General features: G+C 37.3%; 1 protein-coding gene across 1 annotated transcript in view; it reads right to left on the reverse strand.

Moving 5' to 3' along the window:
• Positions 1-20,518, reverse strand: part of MLLT3 (MLLT3 super elongation complex subunit) — a 139,921-nt gene that overhangs the window by 6,428 nt on the left and 112,975 nt on the right. The window contains exons 7-11 of the mRNA XM_015821857.1: positions 15,063-15,141; positions 11,091-11,223; positions 8,078-8,174; positions 6,949-7,020; positions 6,568-6,639 (exon numbers count right to left, since the gene is read on the reverse strand). Coding sequence (XP_015677343.1) covers positions 6,568-6,639; positions 6,949-7,020; positions 8,078-8,174; positions 11,091-11,223; positions 15,063-15,141 — 453 coding nt within the window. The remainder of the gene's footprint in view (positions 1-6,567; positions 6,640-6,948; positions 7,021-8,077; positions 8,175-11,090; positions 11,224-15,062; positions 15,142-20,518) is intronic.

Here is a 20,518-nt window from a genome sequence, read left to right on the forward strand (position 1 = left end):
ATAAATGTGCCATATTAGCTTTAAAATAGGTCATGGTACTTGAATTTTGTTTCTAAACTTCTACAATACTAGAATTATATCCATATGTTGAAGTCTTTGTTTTATATATAGTTCTTCTACGAGCAGGGACCTACCATTTCCAGAACAGTTTCAATGAGCATTGAATCTACTTGAGCATTGATCTACAAGTATTCATTTGTATAATCAGGTTAAATCAATAACTTTAATGTAGTGCTTAATAAGTATCAAGAATGCAGTGACTTTTGAAGTAGCCAGACAATAACAAATCTAAGTAACAGAAAATAACAACAGATTGTTGCTGCCTACATGTATGCATATGACATTACTTGAAAAAGTGTCATTTCCTGACTTTTGGTTATGTTAAAAAAGTAATAATTTGAGCTAATTTCCAATGAAATTAAAAATATGACTGATTTGTAATGACTGAATCACAGATCATTTTATACTGTGAAGTACAGGTGACCCTTAGAACTGATACTTGCACTTACAACCATCATAGCATCCCCATAGTCACTGATCAAAATTTGGGTGCATGGCAATCAATATGTATTTATGATAGTTAACAGTGTCCCAGGATCATGTGAACACCATTTGTGATCTTTCCAGCTGGCTTCTGACAAGCAAAGTCAATAGGGGAAGCCAGATTTGTTTAATGAATACACGATTTACTTAATAGCTGCAGTGATTTGCTTAACAATTGTGGCAAAAATGATCATAAAATCGGGTGCCACTCACTTATAGGGGAGATAAATGTTATGCATCTCAAACTAAAAAGTAAATGTATCATTACACATATCTTTGGAAGAATCTTTTTTAGAAAATATTTTGGGTTATAACAGCACAAAGCAAATTCAGTAAGATCTGCACAAACTGGAAAGATTCAGGACTAATTAACACTAAGCATTTATAAAACTAAAGAAGGCTCACAAAGTTGGGAAAATAAAAATGTTTACTGGAAAAATTAAACAACAGAGACTGCTGTGCTTGTGCCAAAACACGATACCTGGTTATTGTTGGTTTTTAATAAAGGTGGAGGATCATGGTGTAGAGGTGAAGAAGCAGAACTGCTATCACTGTCACTTCCGTCACTTAAACTAACCCTGAGCAAAACAAAAAACATAAACAGTAGAGGAATGAAAAGGTAAGCAGCAGGTAGATTTTGGTCAATACACAAATGAAAAATTCAAGGGTTCCTAATTTACTACAGATTATGAAAACTTTAAATTATATTTTTAAGACTACCACATCTTATCTGTCATGGCTAGAGTTTGACATTACTGACAGCATATTAAGACAGAGGTTCCAATCTTTGCAGCTTGGCAGCCCGGTTGGGGAATGAGGGGAACCATGCTGCACAAGTGGCGGGCTGGTGCGCACGCACATAGCTCAACTTGTGCAAGTTGACCTGCACATACGCTGTGCACATACGCTGGCCCGCCGCTCGTGCAAGTTGAGCTGCTTGCACACGTGAGCATTCCAGCCCGCCACTCACACAGCTTTGTTCCAAATAGGCCATCGCCCGGGGGTTGGGGACCCCCTGTATTAAGATACCAGACATAAGAATCAAAGAAATTAAGTTTAATATGTTAGATATATTATATATTCTGATATGGCAATTTGAATTAAATAAATTATACCAAATGTGCATAATATACACACTGAAACTCTGATTCAAGACTGAGGAATTTGGGACTTCCGGTGGCAGGCGACCTCGTCGGATGCAGCTGTAGCTGCCTCCCGCCTGTTTCTGCGTAAAAGCCGTTTTGACAGCTAGCATCAGCTGTCAAACGGCTTGATACCTTTCCCCTGGGCAGAGGGGGATAGGTGAGCTACCTGGGGTAGGAGTTGAGTTCCCGAGTCGTCCCTTGTGGACGATGTAGGTGAGAANGTTTATTTCTCTTAAACCAGGCAGAATGTTTGTAGAGTGCTACCGATCTTTCCAGGCAAGTATCCTACAAATTGGAGAAATGAAGTAGCAAACTGATTAGCAGCTCTTAATTGGCAATTCTCAATTATGATTTTGCTTGATTCGGCTACTTGTTGACATGAAAATGTCTCACACATAATATAGTTTACTATGATCTACTCGAACCTTTTCTGAATAGTGACGTTCAAGTGTATTGGAGATGACAATTATATTATATCAAGTGGGTTTAGCATTCTTAAGTTTCATCTAGAGCAGACATGTAAAACTCATGACGTCATGTGATGTCGCGCAACGTATCGGGACGGTTTTGCCATTGCCGGCAATGGGGTGGGCGCGGCTTCCGGATGATGTGTCCAGCCCGCGGGCCGGCAGTTTGACACCCCTGATCTAGAGGTCTTTTCTTCCTCTTCTATTCAAAAACTTTCAACTGAGATAAAAACAAATTAGATTTTGCATCTTGTACATGCAAAGCACATACTCTGCCTATGAATTAGAACTATTCCTAATAATCTAATACAGTTTAATTTGCAAACACCATATATCAACGTATAAGGCAGTGGGAAACTATGATATGAAATGCGCAAATGCTATTTACTGGATGTTTCTCCAATCATTATTTCCAAGCAGGCAGCCATACTATAAATAAAATAAAAATATAGGTAGTCCTCGACTTACAACAATTCATTTAGTGACAGCTTGAAATTACAACGGCACTGAAAAAGTGACTTATGATACATTTTTCACACAACCGTTGCAACATCCCCATGGTCATACGATCAAAATTCAGACGCTTGGCAACTGACTCATATTTATGACGGTTGCAGTGTTCCGGAGTCATGTGATCACCTTTTGTGACCTTCTGACAAGTAAAATTAACGGGAAGCCGGATTCACTTAGCAACTGTGGCAAGAAAAGTTGTAAAATGGGGCAAAATTCACTTAACTGTCTCACTTAGCAATATAAATTTTGGGCTGAATTGCGGTCGTAAGTCGAGGACTACCTATATATGCTTTTGGTACTTAAGGAACAGCAAAACCTTAGAACATTTTGAACTGAAAGACATAGAAATATTAAGAGTTATATTATTAAATGAGCAAGAAGCAAGCAATTCTCAGAAGGGTATGTCTGGTTGAAAAGAACTAAAAAGTTCGAAATGGCTATTCCAGTTCTCCCTTAATTCTTTGTTAGCAATCCAAATTTTGAAAAACACACATGATGTCGCAGTCGCGACTGCTAAGCCTGTGGATGGCTCTAGTTTGAGCTGATACAGGCAAAAAGATTCCTTTCTCCCATATTTGGGCCGACAGGGTGCACCAAACTCAAGATAATTCTTCTCCCCTGTCTCATAGCTGACAAAGTAAGAAAGAGCCTGTGGTCTAGAGGTTAATACATCTGCCTAACATGCAGACAGCCCAGGTTCGAATCTCAGAAGGGTATGTCTGGTTGAAAAGAACTAAAAAGTTCGAAATGGCTATTCCAGTTCTCCCTTAATTCTTTGTTAGCAATCCAAGTATTAAGTCTATATATTTCCACCCATGTAGTTCCAAATCAGCAAGAGCTAATGAAATGTTTAACCAGTCCACAATGTGAAACATACAGCATTGCTAAAAATTAAATGTCAACCTGCTGAGAAGCACCATGTTTAAAGTAGACATTCATTTATTTCTGCCATACTGTTTTATATAGTAACTTTGGCTCCAACACTCCACAGCTTGTGTCGAAGTAATGAGTTAGGAATGTAATTCTAAAATATGCTTCATTTAACCCCAGCTAATAAACCAGCCCAGGAAGATTTCTAGAAAAAACTTTCAGAAGTATTTTTTTTTAAAGAATGATCTACATTTGATATGCCTTCCTGTGATACTCTGCCAAAACAAGGCTTTCCATTAACTCCCTTGATAATAAATTTAAGGAATTCAAAAGCTGTTAGGAAGTGTTAACAGATGCATTTTTAAGCAATGCAGTACTCTTTAGAGGGATGAGAAATGAATCCTCGATTTGGTTTGATTACTATCTATCCTTTTTAAGCTCCTAAATAAAAACAGCATGAACATTGGGAATCCCGCTTTTCATAAGGGCCTCTTGGAAATATAGTCCCAATATCACAACTGAGTGGGATGAATATTCACATTTAATAGAGGTATAGCTCAAGAATATAGCCAGTAAACCTGAGGGCTTTTCCTGACCACCTGCCAAAGGAAACCAGATTTTTATATTGGCACTTGTATTCTTAATCTATTAAGAAATATTTTGGGGGGAAATAAAATAATAGCTGGCAAGATTTCAGATTATCAGTTTTAAAATCACATTAAAAATAATTCAGCTGAAGATTTAGGATGCAAAGTCTCAAGAGAGTTTTATTTGTTTTTGATGAAATAAACTACACTTTGTTATTTAATCACTGCAATCAATCTGGCAGCAGCAATGTAAATGCTTCTATAAGAGAATGTATATAGAAGGACTGGTTTTAGCATTTTAGCTAAAAATGATTTTCTTTAAGTGTTTAAGAATAGGAAAAAAGTATCTGGTAAATCTAAATGTAAAGCCAGTTTGGTCTAGTGGTTAAGGCACTAGGCTAGAAACCAGGAGACCATGAGTTCTAGTCCCGCATTAACCGTCAAAGCCAACTGGGTGACCTTGGGCCTGTCACTCTTTCTCAGACCAATCCACCTCACAGGATTGTTGTGAGGAAAAACAGAAGGAGGAAGGTGGTTGTATATGTTCACTATCTTCAGTTATTTGTAAACATAATAAAGATAGGATAAAAATAAAAGTAAAGGTTTCCTCTGTCCAGGCGTGTCTGACTCTCTAGGGAAGGGCTCATCTCCGTTTCTTAGCTGAGAGAGCCCGTATTGTCCAAAGACATTTTCCATGGTCATGTGGCCAGCATGAAACATGCCGAGGAGTACCAAAGTGGTACCTATTTATCTACTCCCATTTGCATACTTTTGGATTGCTAGTTGGGCAGGTGCTGGGGGCAGGTAACAGGAGCTTATCACGTCACATGGTGCTTAGGTCTCAAACCTGGACTGTCAACTTTCCAGCCAACAAGCCCAGCATCTTTAATCACTGAGCCATCGTGCTCCCCAAAGACAGGATACAAATCAATAAATTATTTATAAATAATAAAAATAAAAATAAATGTTTACCTCCTTGAGTTATTTATTAAAAAAAGTAAAGTCAGGATATAAGTGAATAAATAAATAAACAACATACATTTTCTCTCTCTTCATATTGGCACCTAGAGTAGCTTCAATAGTGAGATGAGCAGAACATAAATTTAATCAATAAACATTGGGAAGGGTTAGCATTGATTATAAGATCTATTGATGTAAGTCATGATAATCTGCCATTTAAATGATAAGTTACCAAGTGAGTTAAAATCTGAAATAGAAGTGCATCATTTTCTGATTTACGGGTCAGCTAAAGTTAATATGTTGTCATGATATTAAGCCTATCATTACCACAACACTCAGGGTGAGTTGGTCATGGGCTTTGAAGCATTATGACTAATCAGACTCCATTTCTCAAATCTGAAGCCTACACACTCATATTAATTGATCCAGCTGAGCACTGCTTTCAGAGAAAGTCAGCCTGCAGAGAATCATCAAGTGAGATTGCATGTAGCTTCACCACATGATAAATCAAGAACTTGAAGCCTTAGAGCAGGCATGTCAAACTCGTGACGTCATGTGACGTTGCGCGACGCATCGGGACTTTTTCCCCATTGCTGGCAATAGGGTGGGTGCGATTTCGGCGTGACACATCTGGTCTGCAATTTGACATGCCTGACTTGGAGTTTTAAATAAATAAATAGTATGAAGGAAAAGGTATATATGTCATTGAGTGTATATCCTCAGCTCACTACCTTATATGAAGGTCCTCAAGTAGTAGATTGGGTTTAGAAAGAGCAACTGGCCTGAAGCCAGGCAGTTACTGCAGTTCCATGATTGAAGATGGACATGAACCTAAATTGTAATACTCACCAACAAAAAAGAAGCAAGATTTTGCAATGAACAAAGAGATAAATAATTGCTTTTATAGATATGTCATTTATATTTGGGTGTGTGTATGTAGGACAAAGGCAGAGAGAATCAAAACATATTATACTGGGGAATGTTTATTATTGTTGTTATTGTTATTATTATTATTATTATTATTATTATTATTATTATTATTATTATTATTATTGAAGTCAATACTGTAAGCAGTGTTAAGTGCAGAAAATTCTGTATTTTTAAATTTTCATAGTGAAGCACTAAATTTCTGTGAAAAAAGAATTGTTTTCCTGTTGAGCCACACCAAAGTAGTAATACACAAAGTCCATAAATAAGTGAAAATAACTAATTCAAATTTCAGTATTGCAGAACTAAATTGAAGTCTGAATTATGTGAATTAATTTAACATCTTCTGAATGTTCGGTTATAATTTGAACATTCAGGAAATTCATTTCAGTGTGAAGTATGCTTTTTGTAGGACTGAATAGGTTATAAAAAATGGTGAGGCGCTAATATTTTGATTGATGGATTTGCTTTCTGTTGAAAAATCAAATTTAGATTTTGTTCTTTTAATACAATTTTAGTTTTGGAAAACTGTTTAAAAGATACAGAAGTCCTCACCTGTTGCAGTATATGTCTTTCTCTTAGAGTCATTAACCTTCTGTGAAGTTCAACTAATTCATCAAGATATGCCTAAAAATAAATAATTACAGATTAAAGCAAACAAGATAAAGTTTGTCAGTTTATGAAACTTCATAGTTTTGCTCACAAATATTTTCAATGTGATACGATCTCACCAACATAATAAACAATGTACAGTACATGTAATACAAAATGCTAAAGGAATAATTAAGAAATATTTAACTAAGTCACATGCCATTTACATATAGATATATGTACAAATTTACACTTTTATGTAGGTGTTGATTTCAATTAACTTTTTTGGATAAATTTAGATTCTAAAGTATAGAAGCACGATTTAAAGATTTTTTTTCTATTTACCTTATCACAATCACCATTCTTTATCTGTTTTTCAGATTTACTTTGTTTTATAGGACTCTTTACTTCCAGAATCTACAAAATGAAGAGTAAATATTTAAGGACATTNATAAATGTGCCATATTAGCTTTAAAATAGGTCATGGTACTTGAATTTTGTTTCTAAACTTCTACAATACTAGAATTATATCCATATGTTGAAGTCTTTGTTTTATATATAGTTCTTCTACGAGCAGGGACCTACCATTTCCAGAACAGTTTCAATGAGCATTGAATCTACTTGAGCATTGATCTACAAGTATTCATTTGCATAATCAGGTTAAATCAATAACTTTAATGTAGTGCTTAATAAGTATCAAGAATGCAGTGACTTTTGAAGTAGCCAGACAATAACAAATCTAAGTAACAGAAAATAACAACAGATTGTTGCTGCCTACATGTATGCATATGACATTACTTGAAAAAGTGTCATTTCCTGACTTTTGGTTATGTTAAAAAGTAATAATTTGAGCTAATTTCCAATGAAATTAAAAATATGACTGATTTGTAATGACTGAATCACAGATCATTTTATACTGTGAAGTACAGGTGACCCTTAGAACTGATACTTGCACTTACAACCATCATAGCATCCCCATAGTCACTGATCAAAATTTGGATGCATGGCAATCAATATGTATTTATGATAGTTAACAGTGTCCCAGGATCATGTGAACACCATTTGTGATCTTTCCAGCTGGCTTCTGACAAGCAAAGTCAATAGGGGAAGCCAGATTTGTTTAATGAATACACGATTTACTTAATAGCTGCAGTGATTTGCTTAACAATTGTGGCAAAAATGATCATAAAATCGGGTGCCACTCACTTATAGGGGAGATAAATGTTATCCATCTCAAACTAAAAAGTAAATGTATCATTACACATATCTTTGGAAGAATCTTTTTCAGAAAATATTTTGGGTTATAACAGCACAAAGCAAATTCAGTAAGATCTGCACAAACTGGAAAGATTCAGGACTAATTAACACTAAGCATTTATAAAACTAAAGAAGGCTCACAAAGTTGGGAAAATAAAAATGTTTACTGGAAAAATTAAACAACAGAGACTGCTGTGCTTGTGCCAAAACACGATACCTGGTTATTGTTGGTTTTTAATAAAGGTGGAGGATCATGGTGTAGAGGTGAAGAAGCAGAACTGCTATCACTGTCACTTCCGTCACTTAAACTAACCCTGAGCAAAACAAAAAACAAAAACAGTAGAGGAATGAAAAGGTAAGCAGCAGGTAGATTTTGGTCAATACACAAATGAAAAATTCAAGGGTTCCTAATTTACTACAAATTATGAAAACTCTAAATTATATTTTTAAGACTACCACATCTTATCTGTCATGGTTAGAGTTTGACATTACTGACAGCATATTAAGACAGAGGATCCAATCTTTGCAGTTTGGCAGCCTGGTTGGGGGGTGAGGGGAACCATGCTGCACGAGTGGCGGGCTGGTGTGCATGCACATAGCTCAACTTGTGCAAGTTGACCTGCACATACGCTGTGCACATACGCTGGCCCGCTGCTCATGCAAGTTGAGCTGCTTGCATACGTGAGCATTCCAGCCTGCCACTCACACAGCTTTGTTCCAAATAGGCCATCGCCCAAGGGTTGGGGACCCTCTGTATTAAGATACCAGACATAAGAATCAAAGAAATTAAGTTTAATGTTAGATATATTATATATTCTACTATGGCAATTTGAATTAAATAAATTATACCAAATGTGCATAATATACACATTGAAACTCTGATTCAAGACTGAGGAATTTGTTCTCTCCAAATGTCCATTAAAGCACCTACATCAGCATTTTTTCATTTATACAACAACAACATCAAACGATACAATTTGTCATTTCCATAAAATGAAAGAAATTTACACAAATCCCTTAATTTGTCTCATTTGCTATATAAATGTGTTATATAAATTGCTGAAAATAAAATAAATTCAATTTCTGGGTGGAGGATTTTTTGGGGAGGTGTCTTGTTTGGACTGTTTTGGATGCTATGGATATGTCCATTATTTGAGAGGAATGTCAGACAGACATTTGTCCCTTGCATCCAACAAAATCAAGTTTCATTGCAGTTTGATCAGAAGATAGTTCTGCAAAAAGATGAGGGTGCAGGAGATGACCAGGCTGAGTCCAAGGTAGGAGTCAAATGCCTCATCAGTCTCGAGTCCCTTCATGCCCGCAAGAGATCTAAGTCCAGCCCACCTTGATCTCCACTGACTCTTATCTATCGCCGATTTGCTTTGACCATTAGTAGTTCAGATTCTTGTAGAACAGAAGCTTGCAATAAACTTTTATATTCATTTGAACTGCCTGGATTCCTGATTTCCTGCACTTGACAGGAGGTATTTTGCAGAAGATAAGAGTGGTGGAAATAGTACATTCACCATAGCATTCTAAAAAGAATGAATGATGGGTTTGGGGAAACAGGACCTTATTCTGAAGCTAAGGAAAAATACAATAGTATGAACTGTTAACTATTTAAGACTGCGGTCCCCAACCTTTCCGGCTTTGTGGACCGGCGGCAGTGGTGGTGGGGGGAGGGGATGGTTCTGTGAATGCAGCAGACGAGCATGCGAGTGCAGCTCCATTTGCGCAAGTGGCAGGCACTTGCCCACTGCTTGTGCAAATGGAGCTTCGTGTGTGAGCATGAGCACCTGCCACTTTCACAAGTAGAGCTGCGCACACTTGCCCACCACTTGTGCAGCCTGGTTCTAACAGGCCATAGCCTGGTATCAGGCTGCAGCTCGGGGGGTTGGGGACTCCTGATTTAAGAAACAAACAAATATTGTTTTTATCATGGAGAGATAGTGGTGGAGGAACTGTATTGGAGAGAACTCAAAAAGAATATTTTCAAATCAGGGAAATATGAAAATAGCAAGTGCAGTTTGACGTAACTATGTGAAGCACACTAGGGCAAAAAATATTAATTTCATAGATTTCTGGCCACTTATGTCTTGAAGTTCAATCCCCTGCTTTGGCAGGAATCAAAATTAAAACATCCTTGAAAAATGTGTGCCAAGTCAAGGGGATCCCACAAAGATAATTTCTTTCACAGTCAAACCATTTTATCTGTTAGGAAGTCACCATCTACGCCAGGGGTGTCAAATTGCCAGCCCATGGGTCGGACGCGTCACGATGAAACCGTGCCCACCCCATTGCTGGCAATGGGGAAAAGGCTCCGATATGTCGTGCGACGTCACGTGACATTGCGAGTTTGACATGTCTGATCTACGCACTCCTTCAAATAAGTCTATTTTCCATAACTCAAGACCATTGTTACATATCCTAACCTCTGGGATGACAAAAAATCGGTCATGGCCTTCTTATATGACATCACATATTTTAACATGACTATGCTGCTCTTTAGTTCTTTTTTTCCTTAAAGCTAAAACTTTCTTTAGTCTCTCCATATAGGACTTAATTTGCAGCCCCCCTGTTGATCCTCATTGTGCTTTTTTTTACATCCGTCCCAATTTCTCTGAATTGTACTGAAATTGTGGAACGGAGAACTGAATATAGCAGTGAAGTGGAGAATGGAACGGAACTATTACATCTCATGAAGTGGAAATTACATTTCATTTAATGCAGTTCAAAACTGTGTTTGCCCCCCCCCCTTTTGCAGTCATATTATACTCAGTGTTTAAGTTGGCAATCAAATACGGCTTCAAAGTTTTCCACAAGTACTTTTACAAAGCCAGATGTTCCCATCTTATAACTGATAATTTAACGTCCTTTCCTAAGATAAAAACTTCCAATTAGCCGTTGTTAAAGCTGACTTCTTAAAATTCACTGTACATGGACTAACGAATGAAAAGCACAATACACACATCAGAGAGAGAGAGAGAGCAGGAGATTTTACTCATCTTTCTTGGCATGCTGAGCTTTTAAAACAACCTCCCAGATTCTTTCTTAAAATGTTTAAAATTTTCTTAAATCTATGCATATTCTTTTCTTTTTTAGCATGCAGTGTTTTAATGAATCTATTAAATATTTCTGCCTTATCTCAAAATCTAAAAAAAATCTCTTTACTATCTTTGGCTTGCTTTAGGCTGTCAAATTATCTGGAATTTATTTTTCTAATTCCTAACCTGCGCACTCTACTTCCACCATGAGTATTTATAGGTCTCTCCATCTCAGAGTCATTGTCATTCTCATCTGCTTCATCAGATTCATCTTCATTATCATCAGAATGCAGATCTTTCATTATAGACCTCAAAGGACCTAGTGAATAAAAACAAAAAGGGACACAATTCAACAATAGGAATTCACATGAAGCCTATTTATGGTTAGCTTTATAATAAAACAAGTCCTAACAAAATTTTTAAGAAAGGAGAAAGGAAGATCTGATCATTAAACAAAAGATGCACTGCTTGGGGGAGCTTATGAAGCAAATGCTTAAACAAAAGTAAATTTATTCAAGGACCAGTTGACTTAAAACAGGATTATTTCTGTCAACAAGGAGATTAGTGTTTTAAGTGTTTGCAGAATAAGCCCCTTGGAATGTTAAGTAAAGCAACTTGGCATTCTACAGACCCAAATGAATCTTTAAAACAAAACAAAGCAAAATAAGATGCTATAAAAGACCCTTAAAGGTATCTTATACTGAAAAAAAAATCTAAAGAGGCCACAGTAACAGTACATTTTGCTAGACTAATCCGTGTATTGAAAGTCATAGTCTAATAAATCATTGTGATTACAAGTTGCTCTAGCCAAGGCATTCTTTGTCTGCCTGTTTTTGATCTACTTAGAATATAGCTGTCTTCTTTAGTCTAAGGTCAATATCAGGTCAAGCCAGCTTTTTGCATGCTCATATGTATAAAGTGTGTCAATTCCAATAGAAGAGACCTATTTTTATCCAGGGACTGGATAAGGGAATCCTAGGCCTCCTACACTAATGAAGTTGTATTAAATAAAAGTTCTACAATTAGATACTTAAAATGTGAACATATTTTAATAACATTAAAGACATTTACATAGAAGCATTAGTTTCCAGAAGGAAACTGATTTAATCTGCTTAGAGGTTGGATAGCAACAAGAAAAAAAAAATCTTTGAGCTAATTTTTGAGCTAAAGCTCTAAAAATAATTCTGCCACTAAAAACAGATTAGTTTAATTCTTAACATCATTATTAGTGGTATTATTAATTACAATTTGATATGCTGGTCTATGCCAAAATAAAGATTGGCTGTTATTGAATTACTAATTGTTTTATTAATTAATTCAGAAAGGCAAACTATATGGTTTGAAGGGAAATGGATTAATTAATTTATCTCCTGCCTTTCCATGATATTCAAAATAGCTAAAATAAAGAAGCACTAAGAAAGCACATTTTAAATATATAAAATAATCACAATCAGGGTTTCCTGCACAATCATAATAATTGTTAAAATACACTACAGAAACAGGGTACATTCCAGTTATGTGTCCTTAGTGTAAAACAGAAATTATAATCCAAACTACGGCTGTAGTTATTCATTAAGAAAGTATTAAAAACTGCATGCCACCTTCCAAAACTAATTTTTTTTAAAATGTGGCTTATAAAAGCTGTATAAGGAATTTGTTTCTGATAACTCAAAATAGGCCATGTCTTAATGGACTGGCATCATAGTCATTAGCCATTTTTATACTTTGCAGTAAGCCATAGTTCTTTGTGTTTGTTTAGCAGCCATTGAGGCTAAACCGCAAAGAGTTGTTTAACAAATAATGTTTAAAATAAATAGTGGCTTAATGCAATGTGTGAACGAAGCAAGAATTTTCAAGTAACAGTACTAATAGTTTAGCTTAATCTTGATTTCATTCATTTCCAAGGGTGTCTCTGCTTAAAAGAAAGATAGGTTGTTTTATTTTGTTTCCATGTGGTTATTTATTTCTTCATTTATATCCCACCTTTATTCTTATTATTTTTTATAAGTCAGCAGTGAACATACTTAATATTTCCCTCCTTCTATTTTCCCCACAATAAGGATCCTCTGCCAACTCAACCCTTTTTAAATTTCTTTCTTATATCAGAATAAATAAGATAGCAGAATAAAAGGCAGAGAATTGGAGAAGATCACAAAGTATCAAGATTTAAAAAGTTGAAAGATTATGGCATAAACCTATGCATTGACAAAATTTCCATCTATCAATTATAAAAAGTCACACTGCTTGGATCCAAATATATACTCTGCTGATACATTATGACATCTTAGGTTCTTGGGAAGAACTTGATGCATGTGACAGCTAACAATAGCTAAAGAACTGGCAGCTATGACTTCATATTATTGTGTACATAATAATACAATAATTTATGATACTGTCATGGAAGTTATACTTATTTTGATATGTTGGCAAAGGAAGAATTTTCTTATAATCATTGCAGGAAAAAAAACTTAGAAATCTCAACTGATGAAAGAGCTGAATGCTTTTAGGATTTAAAAAATTTTTTTTTTACCTTTTTGAGAAACTAGATTCATGACATTGTGCTATTTACCATTAACAACGACACAATGGGAACTCCCACAATTATTTAAATAGTTTACTATAATATGTTTTTGCATATCTAAATATGCAAAAAATATGTTTTTGCATATCTAAATCCTAACTTCCTGAAAACTCCAAAGTCAAAAAAGGTTAAGAAATCTATTTGTTCCGTTTTAAAATAAATGATTTTTTTTTAACATTACAAGTTTACTGCTACTTATTTCTGCGAAATTTAAGACTGTTAGACCTTGGAGGGACTACTTTTTAAAATGAAATGTATCATGCAAAATATATTTTAATTCCAATTATAGCCCTGCATCTCACCCAATGGGACTGCCCCCCCCCAGTACCAGCAGAGAAGGCATTCTGCGGGCCCTGTCAGTCAAGGAGTTTTGGCTGGCAGAGTCCAAGAGAAGGCCTTCTATTCCGTGGTTCCTGCCCTTTGGAACATCTTATCCCCTGAGATGAGATCAGCTCCTACCTTCTGATCTTCTGAAAGGGCTTGAAGACCAGATGGCTTGGGGCCCCAACAGGGGAGTATCATACTAGAGGCGGTTGATAAATTAAGAGGCAATCCCATCTCGTACCCCTGCTCCCTCTTCCCCCATCTTTTAATATAATTTTATTTTGAATCATAATTCTGTTTTTAGCATTTTAGAAATATTTATCTTTTATAGTTTTAATGCTTTTATTAATGCTATAAACCACCCAAAGTCACTTCAAAATGAGATAGGCCACAAATAAACCAAATAAATAAATAAAGTACTTTTTAATTTTGAAAAAGTCATTTGTGTATGCAGCTATGCTGTTGTTATCGTCTATTGGGATATAGCCTGATTAGTTATCTGAAGTAACTAGAAATGCAGTTGTTTGATTTCTGAAGAAAGGTATAATTGCTGACTAAAATGTAGCTATTTCAGATGTTAACAAATAAAACTTAATGACCTAGGATTTATCACAGCACAGTGATGCTAGGATTAGCCGAGGAGTGGGAAGAACAGAATTCAAATCCCTACCAAGAAATCAAGCTCTTATAGGTAGTCCTGGACTATCGATCATAACTGGGATCAGAATTTCTGTTGCTAAGCCAGGCGGTTAGGTGAGTTGTGCTTGATTTTACAACCTTGTTCATTAAGCGAATTACTGCAGTCGATAAGTGAATCACGCAATTGTTATGTGAATCCAGCTTTCCCCCACTAACTTTGCTTATCAGAAGCTGGCTGGGAAAACTGCAAATGGTGATGCTGCAACTGTTGTAACTACATACCCGTTTCCAAGCCCTCAAATTTTGATCACATGACCATGAGGATGCCACGACAGTCCTACGTGCAAGAACGGGTTGTAAGTCACTTTTTTCAGTATTGTTGTAACTTTGAATGGTCACCAAATATATGATTCTACATCAAGGACTACCTGTATATGTGATTCATTGTTAGACAAACCTATTTTGCACAGATAAAATGAGAGGACAAAGGTTCTTAGAGCTATCCCTAGTAGAACCACAATCCATCTTTTTTTTTTTTAAAGTAAAAATGACATCTATCCTTTTTGCTGCATGCCCAAGCACCTGACCCCCACCCTCCTTTTTTTAAATGTTACCTTGCTGCCGGTTGTTCTGAGACGGTGTGAAACTGGAGCTAGAGCTGGAACTTGAACTTGCGGGGCTGGGTTGCTCGGACTTGGAAAGGAGAGAATGTGGCGAAGTCAAGAGAAAATAAAAATACAAAATTAGTTCATCTGCTTGCTCAAAAAAACAAACAGAAACAAAATACAAAGATGGATGGCCACATTTACTTTGCAACAAATGAAAGGAAGTAAGAACATTCTTTCATGTGATTTCACAATGGGATAAGACATTATCCAATGTGGGCAAGCTTTTTTTTCATTCCATATACTCTGGTTATCCTTTTAATCAAATTATCAGTGAACTTCATTTAGTAAGGCCACACCAGCCTTCCATAAGTTACATTTGCTGAAAATCCTCCAGCCAACTTATCTGGATAATACCCAGTGGGAGAGAACTGTTAAACATGTAGAACGATTGTAGAAAGAACCAGGGCTTTTTTTCGCATAGAACGCCCAGAACGGAGTTCCGGCACCTTTTTGGATGGAACCTTGTAGGGTAGGCAAGGCGGGTTGTATGACGTGCGTGAGTTCCGGCACCTTTTTTTTTGTTGTTGAAAAAAAGCACTGGAAAGAACTGTAGAACTAATGAGAAACCATGACACGGGAAAAGGCCTATATTTTCCTTAAGGTTGTATATTAAGAACATTATTCTCAAAGCTGTCAAACAACTTTATAATAATCTTAAAAGATTGTGCATGAAGATGCTTAACTTAACCAGGGGAAAGACTAGGGAATAGAAGTAGGGCCCATAACAAGTAATTGCAGCAGTTTTTTGTTCCTCAAGAAAAATGCTCAGGATGCTGTCAGGTTTTCTGAAATACAGGGAGGAATTTTAGAAGGAAAAATCTGCAGAACACTTTATGCTAGCCTTGTTATCTTTACTTGTTGTGCTAGGGTTAAGGTTTTCCAGCTGTATTTATGGTGACCTGCTTCCAATCAGAGTAGAGAATAAAGATTGGAGACGGTAAAGGACCTGATTGGCTACAATGAAAATAGCAAACAGATTTCAAACTGTTTCATACTAAATAGGTGGTATGAGGATAATTCTTACATATTGTAGGAATATATATTGTATTGCATTGTATTGTGGGTATTTATGACAACATAATAGCACCAAACAATTCCATTGTGTATAATCATATACTGTATACAAATCCGCCACGCTGTTAATTTTCAGAGGAAACAATATTATGAAAAGTGAGGAAAAAAGAGATAACAAGTCAAAAGAACTTAAAGGTAAGAGATAACAGAAAGAAAACGAGTCTAATTAAACTTTCACTATATCTTTCTATGCTTACAAACCATGTTTGCTTTTACCACATTCAAGCACTGATTTTTGTCCTTTAAAATTCCCACTTCTCTCCTTCTGAGGATTTTATCAACTCTATCCAGTCTCAGATTTCTTGGTCCTCTTTTTCCTCTCAAACCATTTGTTCCTTTTTCATGTATTTATCTGCTTCTTTTCTACTAGACTTTCACTTTTGTTTTCAGCCTACATTCATTTAGAACTCTTTCATTCTTGAACCTATCTCTTGTCCTACCTCACATTTCTTAGGCATTCACAATTGCATTCAACTTTATTTTTGTTTCTCTCGATATGTCCAATGCTCACTTCCATAACAAATGGGCAGGCAGGAGCGTACACATTTTAGCATCTCTTGATAAGCCTCAATTCCTCGCAACCACATACATTCTCTTCTTTTCTAACAGCATTTGCATTAAAGTTTCTCCGTTTCCCCATCCTTAGGTAAGCATTCTATCAAAACACATGAATTCATCTACTAACTAGAATCATAGGGTCTAGAACAGTGGTTCTCAACCTGTGGGTCGGGACCCCATTTGGGGTCGATCGACCATTTCATGGGGGTCGCCAAGCAAGGCTGTCCACCATTTTTTTTGTCCATTTTCCCCCCCTTTTCCGGCGGGTGCCTTACCTCCCTTGGGCTGGGCCAGCTGGTGGTCGGCCTGCTCTGTCTCTGCCGCTTGCCAGCTACGCCTCGGCCGGCGCAGGGGGCGGAACCACACATGCGTGGCGCTCCCGGGCAGGGAAAGTCCTCGACTTATGACCGGTTGGGTAGTCCTCGACGTACGACCGGTTTAGTCCTCGACGTACGACCGGTTTAGTCCTCGACTTACGACCGGTTTAGTCCTCGACTTACGACCGGTTGGGGTCGCGGCATTAAAAAGGTTGAGAACCACTGGTCTAGAACTTTTTCTAAACCTTTAATAGGAAACTTATACCATTACATCTTTTCTATCAAGTGAAACCACATTGGTTTTTGATATATTAATTTTCAGATCCATAATACTAGTTGTATCGCACAATCTAACATTTGCAAATCATTTAAGTTTGGAGCAAACACCATCTCCAATCACTGCATTTCAAGCATCACTGCAAGCATTTCTTATACATTTATCAATATAGCAAACCAAAGTGACATCAACATATCTTTCCCTTATTTTCTGATCAATGTTGAATCGTTAGATAAGCAATCCGTTTATTCTCATGGATGCTTTTCTTCGATCATATTCTGCTCTTGGCATATTCAACAATCAGCCTTCAAGACCATATTCATGCAACTTGTTTTTTAAGTAAAGCCATTCACTTTATCATAGGTAATACTCGACTTATGACTATAATGGAGTCTGTCCATCATGGTTGTGAATCATGACAGTGGTGATGCAGGTCACCCATGTAAACAACCCAATTTTAAACCTTGTTTGCAGTGATTGTTACGTGCCCATGTTAAGCAAACACTGTGATTGTTAAGGAAACCAATTGTTTCCTATAAGCCAGTATTGCTGAAAACTGAAAATAAATGTCAGTTTTTGATAAAACCATAGTAAAACAAAGTCATATGACCATAGAAAGCTGCAAATGGCAATAAATGTGGGCTGGTTACTAAACACCCGACATGCAGTCATGTGATTGTGGGGGGAACTGGATTGTAAGTACCCCCAGAGAGATCCTCAGAGAAACTTTGATTAGTCGCTAAGTGAATGTCATAAGCCGAGGACTACCTGTACATTTTCTAAATCAACAAATGTACAATAAACTTTTTCACGTTTGTACTTTCCCGAATATCCCACTGAAGCGCAAAACTCCAATCTGTGCAGCCCAGCCTAGCATAAAGCTTCACTCTACTTCCAAAATTTCATTGTCACCTCTTGAAATATTTCAACATGAATTCCAATAGGCATATTACCCAGAATACTTAATCTTCCTCTAATTCTGTATTAATTCTTGTTATCATTCATTTGTTATTCATATCATTTGTATAAGGGAAAAATGTAATAGTGTTATCTCAACTGACACATGCAAATGCAGTTAAAGAGGTTAAACAGCCACACTTTTACTAAACTATATTAATATCTTTTTTTACAGTTATTCCTGCAGCCTTATCATTTCTCAATATTCTCATAGCATTCATGACTTTTTAGAATAATTTTTCCCCTAAACACTAACCTGTATATCATTTGTTTAATCCTTACCATTGGTCCTTGAAGTTCCAGCCATTGCAACATCCCCATGGTCACATGATTTCAATCTGGGCGCTTGGTTGCCCAGCTTGCAGTTATGATGTCATGTGATCGATGTCACGTGATCACCATTTGGGACATTATTCTCGGCTGATTTCCCACAAACAAAGTCAATGGGGAAACCAGTAGGGAAGGAAGGTTGCAAGTCATCCCAGTAAATTGTTCCTGTTGTCTTTTTTGCAGAGCAACTTAATACAGAGTACATATTCCCCAGCAGCCCTTGCCCACCACAATCCATAGCACATATTTGCTCGCAATACCCTGCCTTCCCATGGCCTCTCCTGGTCCTCCCAAAGCTCCCTGAATTACTGAATTACTTCTCGTCTAACTATTCATGACAAATCAGTTGGCCTGGCATGTGATGGCAGTGTAAAGTGGCAGTGGCAGCAGGAGCCCCTGGGGAAGCTGAGAAGTTAGATGGCCAGGTGACCAGCGGTGATAAGAATGAGAGCTGGTTCTTCAGCTGCCACTTAATCGGCCAGGTGTTACACTGCCCACTTTGGCAGCTCTTCTCTCCTTTCTATGTAGGCCAAGGTGGACCAGGACTGCCACTGTGCTGGAGATCTCAGGGCAGGTGTGTTTAATGACTATCTTGTATGATGTCATCCAGACTGCTAAAATCAGGACTGGTAGACTTTTTAATAAGTTGGTGGCAGGTGTATGGGGTAGGTTTGGTTAGACTTGCCTGCTGCCCTCAAGTGAGAGATAAGGGTAGGTTGGTAGAGGTCTTTGCCTGACTGGCTCTCTGGGTATCAGACCCCCCCCCCCACTGGCCCATGTGAAAGCAGGGTGGCATATCTGTTGTGTGTGTTAGAGTGGAAGAAGGTTTGGGTGCTGGTTATTGTGAGAAGGAGGGCCTGCTTGCTCAAAAAACAAATTGAAACAAAATACAAATAAAAAGTTGGAGCATGGAGATCAATGGATGCAGATGATGGATCAGGTACTTGTTTTATCTATCTATCTATCTATCTATCTATCTATCTATCTATCTATCTATCTATCTATCTATCTATCTATCTATCTATCTATCTATCTATCATCTATCTATCTATCTATCTATCTATCTATCTATCTATCTATCTATCTATCTATCTATCTATCTATCATCTATCTATCTATCATCATATTTCTAAACCGCCCATCTCCCGGAAAGAGAGGCTCTAAGTAATGTACATTATAATATGACCAATAAATAAAACACTATATAAAATATCAAAAGGGGAAAAATCCTAAAATGGCCATTTAATGTTGGATTATTACAAATGGGGGGAGGGGCTCTGAAGGAACTACAGTAACTAGCCAGCCCCATGGTTGTCTGTGTCTCCTACCCCATGCAAGGCTGCAGAGTCAAGTTTTGATCCCTTTGTAGAAGGTCAAGAGATTGGGGGCTTTCCTCACCTCTGGAGGCAGGATGTTTCACAAAGCATTTACTGGCCAGATGCTCTTCCTGATGCTTACATGAGTTTGCAGCAGACAATTACTCATTGCTCCCAGAGAGAGCAATATCTGCCGCTATCTAGGATTGAACTCAAAGCCTCCTGATTGTGCGGCGTGAGCACCACCTCTAGGCCACAGCACCACTCATATAAGTCTAATAAATAAATGTTACCTAACAGTTATTATTTTCTCCCAGATCATATCCATTTCTCCAAAATGCATCCCTGGTTCTTCCATTATCATCAATCACATACTTATCAGCAGGGCTTTTTTTCAGCCGGAACGCGGCGGAACCGCGTTCCGGCACCTTTTTCCGGGCCGGCCGCACCGGAAATAGCCCCTCCCACACCGGAAATAGCCCCTCCCAAATTTTACTTGCATTCCTGTTCTCTAAAGGGGCGGTCCTAGGGTTTGATGAGGGCGTGGCCAGGTTTGAGTTCCGCCACCTTTTC

This window comes from Protobothrops mucrosquamatus, unplaced genomic scaffold (assembly GCF_001527695.2).
Source record: "Protobothrops mucrosquamatus isolate PMUCROS unplaced genomic scaffold, P.Mucros_1.0 scaffold1412, whole genome shotgun sequence".
Taxonomy (NCBI): Eukaryota; Metazoa; Chordata; class Lepidosauria; order Squamata; family Viperidae; genus Protobothrops; species Protobothrops mucrosquamatus.